Below are 17,159 nucleotides of genomic sequence, written 5' to 3' on the forward strand. Positions count from 1 at the left end.
CATACTGTATCTAAAGCTCAGATAACACACTAAAGACATTTACGACATTTGACGCATCACCCACTGCAAAAACTAGGATTAAAAGTTTAATAAAACCAAAATATGACTCGGATAATAGAAGCAAAAATCAAAAAAGAGGTAGTCTGAAACAGCTGGTGTGGTTGGGAAGGGATGTGCACCTGTGTGGTGTCGGGGGGCATGGTCTTCCTCTGTGCAGCTGATTTCTCCATGGCTTCACTGAGAGACTTAGCATACTGCACCATGGCCTTGAGCTGAGAGTCCGTCAGCACCCACAGTAGGTCATCCAGGATCAGAATCAGCTTTGATGCAACAACATTACAGTCTTTCATCTGAAAAAATAAATGGACATATAGCCATGACATACATAATGTGCAAATTTTAATTCTTCAGAAATATATACACTACTGTTCAAAAGTTTTAGATCGGTATGATTTTTAAAATGTTTTTAAAAGACGAGTCTTCTGCTCACCAAGGCTGCATTTATGGTATTTGATCTAAAATACAGCAAAAACCATACTATTGTGAAATATTTTTACAATTTAAAATAACCGCTTTCTATTTGAATATATTTTAAAATATAATTTCTTCCTGTGATGTAAAGCTGAATTTTCAGGATCATTACTCCAGTCGTCAATGTCACACGATCCTGCAGAAATCATTCTAATATGCTGATTTGCTCCTCAAGAAACATTTCTGATTATTTTCAATGCTGAAAACAGTTGGGTAAAAAATATTTTTTCAGGATTCTTTGATGAAAAGAAAGTTCAAAAGAACAGCATTTATCTGAATTAGAAAGCTTTTGTAACATTAAACACTACCGTTCAAAAGTATGGGGTCGGTAAGAATTTATTTATTTATTTAATTAGGAAAGAAACTAATACTTTTATTCAACAAGGATAGTTTTTTTTTTATATTTCATAATATTACTGGGTTTTTTTACTGTATTTTGGATCAAATAAATACAGCCTTTGTGAGCAGAAGAGACTTCTTTTAAAAATCTTACCGATCTAAAAGATTGTGTGAAAAATGTTCTTTCATTTAAATTTATATATAATTGATATATTTCATTACACACACACACACACACACACACACACACACACACACACACACACACACACACACACACACACACACACACACACACACACACACACACACACACACACACACACACACACACACACACACACACACACACACACACACATATATATACACACTGTTTAGTTCAGTGTATTTATTTAGTGCAGAATCTTAAATATGTCTTCTGTATTTTATTTATTATTATTAAAAAAAATTAAATAAACTATATATATATATATATATATATATATATATAGTTTATTTACATTTTTTTTATATATATATATAAAAAAATACATATAATTTCTATATAAATATAAATATACATATACATATATAAATACATATATATTTCTATTTCTATTTCTAGCTTCTGCCATGACCGTCCCAGTCCCCTAAACTGAACCCTATAGAAAATTAGTGGGGTGAACTGAACAGAAGAAGCACCAACATGAACTTGTGAATCTGAAGGATCTGGAGAGATTCTGTATGGAGGAATGGTCTCTGATCTCTTGTCAGTTATTCTCCAAACTCATCAGGCATTATAGAAGACTCAGAGCAGTTATCTTGGCAAAAGGAGGTTGCAAAAAGTATTTATTAACAGGGAGCCAATAATTATGGCCAGCGTGTTTTGGAGAAAAACATTTATTTTATAATGTGATTTCCCCCCCACTTTCAATTCTTTTACTTAAATGAAAGGTTAGATTTTTGTGAATTTTTTGAATGAAAGATCAAAAGGATAAACGATGCAGATTTATTCTTTACAGCCATTTTTGATCATATTTACCAGGGTGCCATTAATTCTGACCACCACTGTATCTATAATAGATTCAATTTGAGCGTACTAATGCACAGAATTTTGTTTGTGTGTGTAGCTGAATAAAACCCTCTAATCAGCTGCCATATTTAGACTACCAACAGAGAAATGGATCCCGGCTACCCGCAGAGCTCAGAACTGATTCATAAAAGAATGACTGCTACACACACACTCTCAGAAATACACACGCTAGTACATAGTGATCCAAAAATTGACAGTTTGGATCTAATTCTGTACATTTAACCGTATGTTATTGTTTGAGGGTTGTGTAACTAATGTGTGTGTGTATCCTCACCCTCCTCTTTAAAGTGACTCTGATCTTTGATTGGTTGGTGATGAGGCGTATGGGGGCTCTGAGGACCTCATGTTCTGTGTTCTGGATGGCATCTGCTTCAATCCTGATCATCTGCCAGCTCACTTCCTTAAATGTTAGGATCTAGAATGCATCATAGTGTTAGCATAGAAACACATGCCGTATGGCCTCCACAACACCAGAGAGATGCATGTTGTCACCTCTCCACGTGTGGGGTCCAGGATGCGTGTGTATCGCAGATCACCAGTGGCCCAGCTGGTGTTGACGCTGAGGACCTGGAGCTGCGAGAGCTCGAAGGAGGCATTAAAGGCTTTGGCGCTGATGCGGATCACTATGGAGTTCACAGAGAGTGAGATGCCCTCCACCACTTTCTCCGCAAAACCATATTCACTGACAAAAAGAGAATAAGAATACAAAATAAACCCCCACAAATAAACATGTAATATCATAATATTGCGAGCAAGTTTTATATTACAACAAGCACTCACCAAAAAATAATATCTAGCCAAGAAAACAAACAAAAAGAAATAATATTTTCTATGGCTTTTCGATTTATATACATCCAGGTTTTTCATAACAGAGGGAGCCATGAAAACAAGAAGCAGAGGAGGAGAGATGCGAATCAAGGCTGATAGAGCCGATTAACTGAAACCCTACCTTTGACCTGAGGCTGTTGCAATGGGTGATGGACCGTTGGGAGGGCGAGGCTCGTCACAGGTGCTCATCTCCATGACAACTTTATCCAAAGACTGAAAGAAATGATTTACAGACTCAATAATTAAGCTGCAGAAAACGTAACTGCCTTCTAACTGAGCAGGTTAGAACAAAACTAAACTATAAAAATACAAATATATATATCTAAAATATATATATTTATCTATATCTATCTAAACTCAGCAAAAAAAAGAAACGTCCCTTTTTCAGGACTGTGTATTTCAACAATAATGTTGTAAAAATCCAAATAACTTTACAGATCTTCATTGTAAAGGGTTTAAACAATGTTTTCCATGCATGTTCAATTAACCATAATCAATTAATTAACATGCACCTGTGGAATGGTCGTTAAGACCTTAACAGCTTACAGAGAGTAGGCATTTAAGGTCACAGTTCTAAAAACGCAGGACACTAAAGAGACTTGTCTACCAACTGTGAAAAACACCCAAAGAAAGATGCCCAGGGTCCCTGCTCATCTGCGTGAATGTGCATTAGGCATGCTGCAGGGAGGCATGAGGACTGCTGATGTGGCTAGGGCAATAAATTGCCATGTCCGCACTGTGAGACGCCTAAGACAGCGCTACAGGGAGACAGGAAGGACAGCTGATCATCCTCGCATTGGAAGACCACGTGTAACAACACCTGCACAGGATCGGTACATCCGAATATCACACCTGCGTGACAGGTACAGGATGGCCACAACAACTGCCTGAGTCACACCAGGAACACACAATCCCTCCATCAGTACTCAGACTGTCCGCAATAGGCTGAGAGAGGCTGGACTGAGGGCTTGTAGGCCTGTTGTAAGGCAGGTCCTTACCAGACATCACCAGCAACAACGCCGCCTATGGGCACAAACCCACCTTCGCTGGACCAGACAGGAGTGGCAAAAAGTGCTCTTCACTGATGAGTCACGATTTCGTCTCACCAGGGGTGATGGACGGATTCGTGTTTATCGTCGAAGGAATGAGCGTTACACCGAGGCCTGTACCCTGGAGCGGGATCGATTTGGAGGTGAGGGGTCCGTCATGGTCTGGGGCGGTATATCACATCACCATCGGACTGAGCTTGTTGTCATTGCAGGCAATCTCAATGCCTTGCGGTACAGGGAAGACATCCTCCTCCCTCATGTGGTACCCTTTATGCATGCTCATCCGGACATGATCCTCCAGCAGGACAATGCCACCAGCCATACTGCTCATTCTGTGCGTGAGTTTCTGCATGACAGCAATGTCAGTGTTCTGCCATGGCCAGCGAAGAGCCCGGATCTCAATCCCATTGAGCACGTCTGGGACCTGTTGGATCGCAGGGTGAGGGCTAGGGCCATTCCCCCTAGAAATGTCCAGGAACTTGCAAGTGCCTTGGTGGAAGAGTGGGGTAACATCTCACAGCAAGAACTGACAAATCTGGTCCAGTCCATGAGGAGGAGATGCACTGCAGTACTTCAAGCAGCTGGTGGCCACACCAGATACTGACTGGTACTTTTGATTTTGAGCCTCCCTTCATTCAGGGACACATTATTCTTTTTCTGTTAGTCACATGTCTGTGAAACATTTTTAGTTTATGTCTTATGGTGTTGACTCTTTTAGTGTTCATACAAATATTTACACACATTAAGTTTACTGAAAGTAAAAACAGTTGAAAGTCAGGGGACGTTTCTTTTTTTGCTGAGTTTATATCTATATCTATATATACACACTTTTATAAATAGAATAAAATAAAACAAAATAAAACAATGTTATTACCAAAGAGATTGGATGAGTCTTCAGCTTGGTCCATGGGATCTAGGTCATGCACACACACACACAGGAAAATATATATTTACAGTTTATACAACACTGTCCTTTGTAATTAAAGGCACTGTTTGCAGCACTGATATATTATGTGTGCACTCATATCTATGATGCTGTGTATTTCTAATATTGCTGCAGGCCTCTAGATAAACACAATACACTTTTTAGGGATTTGTTTTATTGCATTTCCTTAATATAGCCCTCACGAGTATAACCAAAACTTATGGAAAATATCCTTTTATAGTGAATTATACTATAAAGAATTATAGTGAAAACCAACTTATGAGGAGTGAAGTTGTCCTTACTGTTTTAAACATTCATAAATCATGTTGTGCTTCAAATCTAATAATCACTAAAGGTTTGTTTGAAGGTCATGTTTAGAGGTAGGGAATAAGAAATATCATTATCTTAGTATGAAAACCATAATTAATATTAAAAATGAATATTATTATTATTATTATAATAAAAGGACTCAAATAATGTTAAATGTGTAAAATGTTTTTTATTAATAATATTACCGTAGTAGTAGTAATAATAATAATTATTATTATTATAATTATTATTATTATTATTAATGCTAACAATAATAATATTACTATAATAATATTAATACATTATTATTATTATTATTATTATTATTATTATAAAAATAATATCAAAGTTGTTAAATTGATAGCATATGTAAAAAAAATATATTTTTAAATATATGTTGTTAAAATAAATTAAAAATAAAATGCTAAAAGATAAACCATTTTAAACTACACGTGAATTTAATAGGACAATATTATAATGTACAATATGAAAAATGTACATGTAATCTTTATTATAATCTTCACTATTATAATCAATATTAATAATATTATTTTAGCATTACTATTATTATTATTATCATTATTATTATAGTAAATATTATAAAATTAATTAAAAATTTAAATTAAACTGAAAAATGTACTATTTTAAACACTATAACAATATCTAGATTTACACACCATTATAATTTTATAAATTTTTTGTTAAATATTACATTTTTAATAAAGATTATTAAGTGTTATTCAATTATTACCTTTTAAAGATTAAGGGTTTACATTACATGAGGTTTACATGACAACAAGATAATCTAAAATGTAAAAATAGGGGAAAAGATACAAAGAAATAAACAATATTGTCCAAAACGATTAATAAAGAAATAAAAAAATCTCTACTAACTGTTTGAAATATTGTGATGTGCACAACATAGGATGGACATTATGCAAATTTGAATGAAGCCCAAGAGTGTAAATCTAGAGGGCTGAGCTCAGTCAGCAGAGCTATTCCCAGCAGATCCTATGATTCTAGTGTCAGAGGGACTCATAGTGATGATGTTATCAAGAAGCCATGGCGTCTCATACCCGGATGGCGGCCTTATTGCAGAAGACTTTATTAATGGCGAGCCAGGTGGGCAGATCCAACATGTTCTGCAAAACCTCCTCATCCAGCTCCAGGTTGGTAAGCTGGCCCTCCCCTTTCAGAGTGCTCAGATTAATCTTATCTGGGGAGAGGTTCTTAGCAAACCTGCAGAAAAGAGAAAGAGAGGGAGAGAGAGAGGAACAGGGAGAAATGAGGGAATACAATCAGTATTATGAAAGAAGTGAATGAGGGGAGGCAAAGAAAACCACATTGCAGTTTTCTTTTATGGTTTAATGGCTCTTTCTCTTGACTGTAATTACAGCTTCACAAGCAAGCAGATCGGTGAATGGTCATGCTGTTACCACCCACCACTGAGTGTGTGAGAGTGTGTGTGTGTGTGTGTACACTTCTACACATTAATAAGTTCAATAATGACAGTTCCCCGATTAAAGTACACGGCGCAAATGTAATCACATACTAGATAAAGTGCTTTTCAATTATTGATCTTCAATGGAGGGTCACATTGACTTCAAGATTGATATAAAAAAAAATTATATAATGTAAAATAATTAATGTAAAATAAATGATGTTAACATTATATTTTTAATATAAAAGTAGGCTAGGTATTATTACAATTATTATTATTATTATTATTATTATAACTATGCTATGATGTTAGATTTAAAATACTTTAAAATATATAGGATAATATTATATTATATTCACATTATATTTTGTTAAATAAATAAATAAAATCAACCATTTTAAATGCTACATGTAGCCTAAATCTGTTCACTGAGGCATTAGTACACAGTGTAAGGTTGATTGCATACTAGAAAAAGCTGATTTCTCTGATTACCAAAACAAGTCAAGAATTATCAATATATTTTGTCTGATTTCATCTTATGCACATGCTGCTTTGGTAGAATATATGGTTAATGAATAAAGGAGTCAGAAATAATTTACGTCATTTAACACCGTAGCCTTTGGCAATCCAAAACTATTGCTGGTCATTTGTCTTACATGGGAAGCTAATCATTCATTACTCATCCATTCATTCATCAATCCATGGATTACCATCCATCAAGTGGAGGGTAAATGCTCACCATCGTTGCTCTTTTACTAAAGATGCACAAAAAAAACATCTCATGGGCGAAAATACAGCTCCATAACAATTGAAATGAATACGACTGCCAATAGGGGAACGTTGCTACGTTTGCATTTGGAGATCGCAGACAGGCCAAGTTTTTCATCTAGATACTGCTGACCCGCCATCCACAATGAAATCAATAGTTCTAGAGCGTTCTCTGATGCTAAACTTGAACATTTAGCAACCCAGAGGATCTGAATCCTGGCAATAGTGACCAGGAGAACCAGGAGCTCTGCATAGCCATGACCTTCTGTTTATGAACTGATTGATTTTTCAGTTAATGTTTAAGAGTGTTCCCGCAAAGAGCAATGTTCTCTGCGCGGCCCTCAGCGCGCCAAGGTTGATAACAGAACTCATTTGTTATCATTTCCTTTAGCTGTTTTGACTCATTGAGCTAATGGCACAAACAGGTCAGGGTGTGGAAAAGCCAGTCACTCAAAGCCTATGTGGCCAAGGTCAATGTTAGTCTGGGCAAAAACATTTTTTGTGTGTCATGAATAGCTTGAAGATGTTGGACGGCCTGTTTATTTGAACTTCATCCCAGTTTAAAAGCACTAACACATAGTCGCTTACACTTACACAAAAAAATGCTTGCTCCTTTGAGAGTCACCGTTAAATGTGTTATAATTAGGTCCCAGACTATGTGTAAACGGCGTTTGAGCGAACAGCCTTAGATGGCCGGTTAATCCTGTTTCACTCCAACAGATTCAAATAAAGAGCCTTACATAAAGGACTACAAGCAGATTATTAAAGCCAAATTACTGAGTGAAAAAACACTAATAACCACTTCAATAACTTCTCATATAGAGGCAACTAACTGCACTGAGGTAACCACTGGCCTGGAAACCTAGAAACAACTGTACTTTAGTTCATGTCAAGAAGATAGATGATAAACGTTCACAGCGTCTGTGTTTCCATGGACTGAATTAGTGTCTAAAGGTCGGATGCCGTGGCACTCATTTTCCATGAAATTGTCTCTTTATAGTCCTGCTTAATGTGGTGAAAAACATAAACTAAAATAATAAAACAAAATTCAATGAATGGAAAAAATTAATGTAAACTAAAAATGACATATAATAAAGAATAAATAAATAATGAATTAAACATTAAACTATAAAATGACTGAAGTGTGAAGTTTCCACAGAACTGTGGTGTGAATTACTAAAACCACTGTGTGGGCTTGTTCATCACTGTGTGTGAAGCAAAAGCAAACACGAGACTTGAAGTATGAAAACATGCAAACTTCCATAGACAAGCCAGTTCAAAATGAAACGCGAACAGTCTGGCCTCCGCATTACGTAGCTGTGTTCTGTGAACGGTTAAATATTCATTCACACACAGCCTACCTTCTTCAGTCCCTGATATATCAGATATCGGGTCAGAACGCTCCAGCACTACAGCGAAGAGATCGGACAGGTGCCAGCCGGGTGACATCAGGGGGGCTCAGCTCAACTACACATGGGCCGTCTAGTAACAAATCTCAGATAAATGCATCTTGCTAATGGACTGAAATTAGCACTTATTTCAATGTTGAAAACCCACATTTAAAGGTACAATCTGTAATTTTTTCGCCACCAGAGGTCGCATTTTCAAAACAATAACAAAGATGAAGCTTGATGATGCTATGAAGGAGAGTGGGACTATGGGAGATGTCGTTTTCCCCCTGCAGAGATGTATGGAATTCACAATTCATATAAATTATATATCAGCTAATAAACTAGTTTTGTATTAGCCTACCTGAACGTCTGATCACACTATTTTATGCCAACGTAATGAATTAGCTGCAAAGAACGTGAAATGTAATGCTACATTAGCCTGTTACTAATATGTGACTATTTGTCAAAAAATGATTTGTTGGGTTATTGCTGCGCAGTTTTACATGTTTGAAACAATCGTACTAAAAGTAGATATTGTATCATAGATATGTATACATCGAGCCCTCATTAGCGGCTTACATATAGCAGCCCATTGAAACGGCCGCTAATTAGGAATCTATGGTTTCAACAAGCGGAAAGCGAGGATAGTGCGGATATTACGTAATTGATATGCGACTGACAAGGGATGAGCCATCATTTAAAACTGGAATTTCTCTGGATTTACAAATCCTTGGGAACTTTTGGGATAATGTAAACACAACTGCATGAAATATATCACACTGTGCAAGTGGTTTTTGAATACTTTATTAAAAAAATCTTACATATTGTACCTTTAAAAACAAAAGGAGTGTCTGAAGATCGAAATCAGTGGGAAGGACAAGTCAAGCATTACAAGTTCACACATTTTTACCATTGCATGATGTAGCCTACAGTATACCGCCCCATGCTAGATGACACAAAGGTCATTGAAAGACTATAAATCAACCTCCTACAAAACGAACAGTGTTATAACAGTCAACACATTCTGTCCCAGTGATACCAGCACTGCTGAACTGACGTGAGGGTAGTGTTGGGTCTAAACAACACAAAGCAGCAGTCACATGGACAGACACTCATTCATACCAATCAACTATCACATAATATGCACAAAGCTCCATAGACTGAAATCACATAGAAGAATGAGAAGAGTAGACTCACAGAACTTAATTTATAGCCTTAATTTTGCAGAACGCATTTAAATACGACCAAATGTGTTAAACAGAGTAGAAAGTACTACTGTTTAAGCAGCTGAAAGCATAAACAATTATAAAACTTTACCGTTTCAACTTAATGATGGATGGGGCACATTCAAAGTTACTGTAAAATAGCGATAACTATACTGAGTGCCGAATAGTTTTTCTTGTTAGAATGTAACAATTGGTCTATTGTACAATCACTGCTGCTATTATTTCATAAAGGGAGTAAGTCAGTCCAGTCATGTTTTACAGTGAATTCCCCATACAGTGATTAAGTGTGTATAACATGGTGAATTATGTGGCCACTCTGTCTATCTATACTGCCAAGAAATTAGACATTAAGCTGGAATAATGTCATAATTTGCATTTTGGCTCGGGATCACTGTGGGAAATGAGCTCACAGAGATACAGTGTCTTCTGTGACATTGTGATAAGACGTCCCACTAAGATGGGCCTAAGTGCCCCGTAGGCACCGTAAGTGTATTAAAAGTACAAAAGTGTATAGCTCTTATGGTATCTTGGTACCATGTCTGTAAACATGGGAAGTCATTTAAAGTCGACATGAAATAACTTTTATAAGTCATTTTACATCCATAAATGTAACATTTTATTTTCAAGAGAAACAGGAGATTTAAAAAACAAAACAAATGTAGGGTTGGACTTAATTTTATTGACTTAGGCTAATTGACTGAATTAAAGGGGGTCGCACACCGGACGCGCAGCTCAGCGCCACGCCACGTCTAGGACAACTCTCACCTGAAAATCCGATAACATCAGCAATTTTCTGATTTCTGTAAATAAATATAAAACTAAATGTATATTGCAGCACAGGGTGAAGTCCGTATATACATTAACTACGATTTGAGACACATAAATGTAAATTTAATATAAAACTATGTAAATGGCGCTCTGTGGCGCGGCAGGATTTTGAACACGGTCCTGAGCCGTTGCTGGGCACCGCGGACAGATGCCGAAAGGCGCCGCTGGTGTGCATACTCTCATAGAGAATAATGTGTTCGAATTTAAAAGACGTGGCACGGCGCTGAGCTGCGCGTCCGGTGTGCGACCCCCTTAAGAGCCAACTCCACACCTGAAACATGGCCTGCAACCATTGGTTGAAACTTATGTGGCAGGGCCTGAATTTCATTTTGGAAAATGGGGGGGAAATCCCCCCTTAGGTGATTCTTATGGGGGGGAATTTTTAATTTGAGGGGGGAGTTTAGACTTTTTTTTTAATTACATTTATCTCGCCTAAATGTATGCTTAGCCTACTCATTGCATTTTTACAATGGGGTCATTTTGTTCTTAAGAATTTACACAACTCAAGGAAGCTTGATTTCAATCTTTGAATTAAATTGAAAAAAGTAGCACAAATAAATACAATAGAATAAAGATATCAATAAAGAGAAATAAAGAGAAAAGTTTTTGCTTAGGTCTAAAACTAGTAGGCTATTCAGAAATACTACAGAGACTGAATAAAGTAGCCTAATCAAATGTAAAATAACACTGGGTAGTATTTTAGTCCTGACTAAATTAAATTCATAGGCTATTAATCCTGATTCCTTAAAATGAAAGCTATGTTTTGTTGTTTTGACAAACAAATTAATGACAGACACATATGGCTGCTGTCCCTTTAAGAGCTAGTGCACGGATCCTGTTTTCATTATACGGTCACGTGCGATTTATGCTTATTTAAGACATAACCGACTGTGTTTAGATTAGAGGATACTCTCCAAGACCGAAATTGACATCATTTTCTTATGTTTTTGACTGTTAAAGCGATTTATAATCCACGAAAAATAACTTTTGTTACCCGCGAGCTGTTTGTGAGGCTGCTTTACTCTATGTATGTGTGCAGAGAAAAAAGCATCTCTCAGACAGCGCGCAAGTACCGAAGAGTTTAAAATCGCGTGACTGTTTAAACTGGTGAGACTTGAAAAGACGTGCAAATGGTAAACTTTAGTTACTCGTGATGCAATGCTGGCCCGATCGACTCCCGAAACGCGAGAGTGTATTTCCGCCGCCTGCTGCGCGCTTAACGATTGCATTGTGCAACCCATTTTGAGAGACGCGAGATAGAAGACGCAGCGCCGCTGAATCACTCACGCTGTTTGTGAAATTGCGTCTCGCAGACAGTTTTAAAATGACTGATTTGATTTTCCATCTGCGTGGATTAATTTACTAATACAACCTGAACCTACATGCTAAAGTGAATCAATGTTTGCGGGAATTTCCCGCATTATAAATGGGAGACCTGCGGGAATGATAAAAAATATGCGCAATACCCGCAATCCCGCACCGAAATTCAAGCCCTGTGTGGCCTTGATGATGTCACTTGATGGTTCCAGAGGCGGAGCAAGTTACTGGGCTGATAATGACACACAATACAAATGCAAATATTTATTCATTAGGTATAATGTGTTGTGCACTAATTGTGCAGATTCAGAATAAAGGTCCTTGCCCACTGAAATTTTCGCATGCGTTTTTTTCGTATTCGTGTAGCCTATATTCGTGATTCGGTGGCTCTAAATTGTCAAAACACCATTCAAAATGCTTGCTACGGACGTGAAAAACGCAGAAACTCTAACCTGATTCGATTTTTTTTTTGACGGACGAAAGTTTCGGAGGCAGTGTGCAAGCGTGATTGACATAACGTGAGGTCGTATTTATTTTTTAACGTGCGAAAATTTCGGATGGGAATTTCGGACTCAATGTGCAAGGGCCTTTAGCCAAACAACACGATTAGAAAAAAGTAAGAAGGAAATTTGAAATTTTAATGTTTAAAATCAACATGACAAATTCTCTGTATTTTGTCAACCATATCTAACACAATAGCAGCTTGGATCCTTGCACTCACTGGATGAATTTCAAAGTGTGGGCATCTCTTGAATGAGATGTTTAAAGGAGATTATGCCCAAGTCATGGTGACTTATTAATCTAATGCTTTATGCCAAGGACACAGAAGGAGAGCTCTGAATAGCCCAAACGCAGCAGTTATTCACAGGATGACAGAAGCCCTTATAGACCCTATGGAAATGTCAAAATGATACACACATAAACCAACACAAGTGCAATGTGTTTGGCCTCACAGAGCCGTCCTGCATCTAACCACAGGGTTTTAGACAAGCCCCAAGAGGTGCATGGATGAATTCTAGGCAGAAAAAAAACACAGCATCCAATGGGAGTCGTTAGAGAACAACAGCTGAGGGACAGAACCTGAGGAAGGTCGGCATGGAAATAACACTGACAGAAGCGAGGACGAACATCACAACAGTGATAAAAGAGAACAGACGGTTACTTTACAAACTAATGGCTTTCCTCCTGACAGAAGACGTTATTTCTCTATTTTTATGGCCTACAAACACTGATCAACCCGAGCCATAGGCCTAGTTCAAAACTAAACCGCTTGCTATATAAACATAGACCACAAGGCATATGCCCAATAATAAATTTAACTTCTCGGAGGACACAACACAGCAGCTGTGATTTTGTGATCCAATTCGGATACGTTTCGGATTCATTTGGGTACATATTGGTTAAAAATAATAAATCAGCTTCATTATACTGACCCTTCTTAAAGGAGAACTCTGGTCAATTTTAACATTGAGCTCATTTTTTTGTACATTTGGAGTGCTGTCAATACAGAGAACAACGACAAATGATGTTATTTAAGCCAGCGCAAATACCTGTGTTTACATCCTGTTTTCGGTTGAAGTCCAAAGTAGTCAATTGCCGAGTTCACGCGCGTGATCATAGGTAACTAAACCTATGCGCGTGAACTCGGCAATCGACTACTTTGGGCTTTAACCGAAAACAGGATGTAAACACAGGTATTTGCGCCGGCTTAAATAACATCATTTTTATACATATCTTTCACATCTACTGCAGTCAGATTCACTCGTGTTCACTCTAAAGGAAACACTCACATGACCTGTGCACTTGTAATGACACATGAAGGATGTTAAGAGGCTAAAAGCAGGTTTAATACTTGCCCCATTGTAGTCAACAGGGTGCAAATTTAAAAAAATAGAATAACTCTGTGTTGGCAACACCGATTTTTGTCGTTGTTCTCTGTATTGACAGCACTCCAAATGTACAAAAAAATGAGCTCAATGTTAAAATTGACCGGAGTTCTCCTTTAAGACTGAGTCATTCAAAAACTCAATTTCAAGACCTGCATTTCCTTATTTCTAAGACTGTGCTAAAACACCAAAGTCTACCAAATGGATGAATCAAGGGGAAACTCCAGCAGCCATCTGCAGTCATTCTGAGTCTATGTGGGTGTGCAGTTGAGATCAGAAAACCTCCATTTGGATAAATGTAAAAAGGTGCTTCAAGTTTCACTTCATTTCACACTACAGTGATGTGAAACCTCGCCGTCAATATGTGGAAGAAACCCCGCATCCTGATTCTGTTTGGGTCCCGGAGTAAGTAACTGTTATAGCCTACTAGGAGTAACCATTTTAAAACATAATCGACCGAAAACTGCTAAAGAGCCACATGTTGCTTGTCAGGTCTTTTGCAATAAACCTGATCAATGCTAAAACGCACACACTGTGAATGATAGTTTCTGTAGAAGTGCTGTAGAAAATGCACCTGGGAATGCATCTGTTCAATTGTGTCAGTCAGACCACTGCCTTTTTCCTGTGTGTGTATTGATTTTCTACAGTCTTCCACTCAAAAACACTTTATTCCTCCTGGTGAAGAAATTTAGGCCTACAACGAACGTTGTGGTACTTTAATTTAATCAAATTAAACAAAATCAAGTCAGACAAACATTAATTCAAAAAATATTAACTCTATTGTACTCAACCTCAGGTCTTTAGAAACCTGTATGACTTTCTTTCTTTCATGGAGAACAAAAGAAGTTTAGCAGGATATTCAGGCTGCTCTTTTCCATACAATAGTGACTGGTCTCTCCAGTCTCCATCCATTTTCATTATAATTAAAAACAGCAGCTATTTCAGGTTTGGAACGACACAAATGTGAGTAACGACATTTCCTGGTGAACTATCTCTTCAGACCAACACTGGTCTTGAGAATAACATTGATTCTCTGATTAAAAAATATATTTTCTCAGTATCTAAAAAACTAGTTCTAAGAGGGCAAAGCCTCCTTGACCACCACAGAAGGTTTACCCTGGTTTTACAATGCATAACCATGAGCACAAACAGACAAGATAGGACTGTGTTATCTAATTCATCTTCTAAAATTGGGGCCACTGACTGGAAATACGGGCCAGGCATGTTTCTTTCCTCTGAAAAATGCCTACAGCTTCAATCAGACCTTTCCAGGGCATCTTCTGATTTTCACCAAATCAGACACTCCAAAAACATTATAAATATAATAATATATATATAGGCCTAACATAAATAGTTTTATAAATGTATTTATATTTAAAATGTTAAAAAATATATATTTTAAATATAAATTAATGTAAATATATTACATACTTATATTTAACTAAATTAATAAATAATATAACGTAACATAATATAATATATAATACCCAACGTACCAAAAAAGCATGATAAGCTATAACAATAAATATGAGACTATTACAGACTGAAAAAGTGCTGACGCAAGACGAAAACTTGATTTTGTGTAGGTCAAAGTCTGGGCGAAAGACTCTCAGGGGTAAATTAATTCTACACAATGTCATAAGGTCCATAGAGTGCATTTTTGGGAGGCCTTGAGCGCCACTATTCCTCCAGAAAATGCAGAGTGCGCAAACAAACACGTATACAAGCTCTAAACGTGTGACAACAATCGCACAAGCTCTAAAAGTGTTCACCCTGAAGGGCATGGCCAAAAGTTACGACCCTTTTGAGATGCCATCCCACACATCTTTATTTTATCACACTGACTGGTTGACATCGTGGAAATGAGATATTGCTTATCAAATGAGGAACACCACAAGACCACATTTCACCATTTTACCAAATGCCTCTTGCGTCATTTTGAGTGAATAGAGTAGTATTGCATTTCATCTGGATTCGCTCCACTGAGGGAATAAATAATGCAGGTAGGTTGGACTCAAGAACTGACACTACAATGGCAAACAATAGTGAAACCATTCGCCACAATGTGCACTCGGCAGCAAAAGGCGAAACGTTGTTTCTGTTGAACCCAGGCCTCATCCTAACAATCCACCCAAACTTAATTCAAGTTTCCACAACAAACTGAACACATTAGAAATGAATAGATGAGACTCGATCATCCTGCGCAATTGGGGGTCGACTGTCTAAGGGGCCATTCACACCATTGACAATAACTCTAACGATAACTATAAAGTTGTAATAAATATTCTAATTCTAAAACAATATGAAAGCCCACGCCACAAATGAGAAAAGGTAGGCCTATCACTGAAATTGCTGGTAAAATAAAAACAGTGACAGCCAATCAAAATCCATCAAACTTTTAAAGAGCTTGAGTATTTAATACAGCAAATGATGAAGAGCGAGCTTATAATAAACAGAATGTTATTGGGCATTGGTGGACGCTATAGTTATCTTTATAGTTACCATTCTTGGTGTGAACGGACCTTAAAAGTCCTGCTGATTTCAACACAACTGGAATGCATTTTCAGAAAGTTTTACATATCTTCTTGCACATCCTTGTGTTGTGTATTAAAGAGATAGTTTACCCAAAAATGAATAGAATTGACTATCTCTTAAGTCACTATTGTCACAATGAAAAGTCAATGGGGTCCAATGTTGTTTTGGACCCCAAAATGGCCAAGAAAAGATTAAAAGTAATACAAATTTGGTACAACACGAGGACGAGTGACAGATTTTTCATTTTTTAGTGAACAATCCCTTTAAAAACTTGGCCAATTTGATTTAGCAGACATCTTAGCTCTTTTACCATGTAGGCTAATTCCACTGAAATTCTGCAGATTTTGTTCTAATATTAGCACAAAAAGTCCTAATCAGTTGATCTAGGCCTGGTGATGTTACAATACGCTCAGAATCAGCACAGACACACAAGGGGGACACAAGTCACCTACCCAATATTATGATTTAGCTAATGTAGCCTACTTCAAATTGTAATGGCTTATAGAAAAAAAACAGAGCGGAGACTTGGTTCTATGCATTGATTGTTGGTTGGATTTTGATATGAGGCCATTGCTCTCAAAAATGGAGGCAGACAATTTAAAAAAGTCCCATTTAACAACGCTCAGTCCGACCTTTGTGGCCTTCGAAGGTGTGGCCTTAGAAGTCAGAGTCCTTTGAAGGATGCAGCCTTTGAATTGGGACACAGCCCAT

The 17,159-nt window shown here is 37.2% G+C and overlaps 1 protein-coding gene across 3 annotated transcripts in view; it reads right to left on the minus strand.

Moving 5' to 3' along the window:
• bltp3b (bridge-like lipid transfer protein family member 3B) overlaps positions 1-17,159 on the minus strand; it is a 34,545-nt gene that overhangs the window by 16,462 nt on the left and 924 nt on the right. For all 3 annotated transcript variants that reach the window (XM_081364450.1, XM_081364449.1, XM_081364448.1), the window contains exons 2-7: positions 6,133-6,295; positions 4,697-4,735; positions 2,895-2,986; positions 2,438-2,627; positions 2,220-2,360; positions 180-350 (exon numbers count right to left, since the gene is read on the minus strand). In XM_081364450.1, coding sequence (XP_081220576.1) covers positions 180-350; positions 2,220-2,360; positions 2,438-2,627; positions 2,895-2,986; positions 4,697-4,735; positions 6,133-6,295 — 796 coding nt within the window. The remainder of the gene's footprint in view (positions 1-179; positions 351-2,219; positions 2,361-2,437; positions 2,628-2,894; positions 2,987-4,696; positions 4,736-6,132; positions 6,296-17,159) is intronic.

Source organism: Scardinius erythrophthalmus (assembly GCF_964197995.2).
Source record: "Scardinius erythrophthalmus genome assembly, chromosome: 4".
Lineage (NCBI taxonomy): Eukaryota > Metazoa > Chordata > Actinopteri > Cypriniformes > Leuciscidae > Scardinius > Scardinius erythrophthalmus.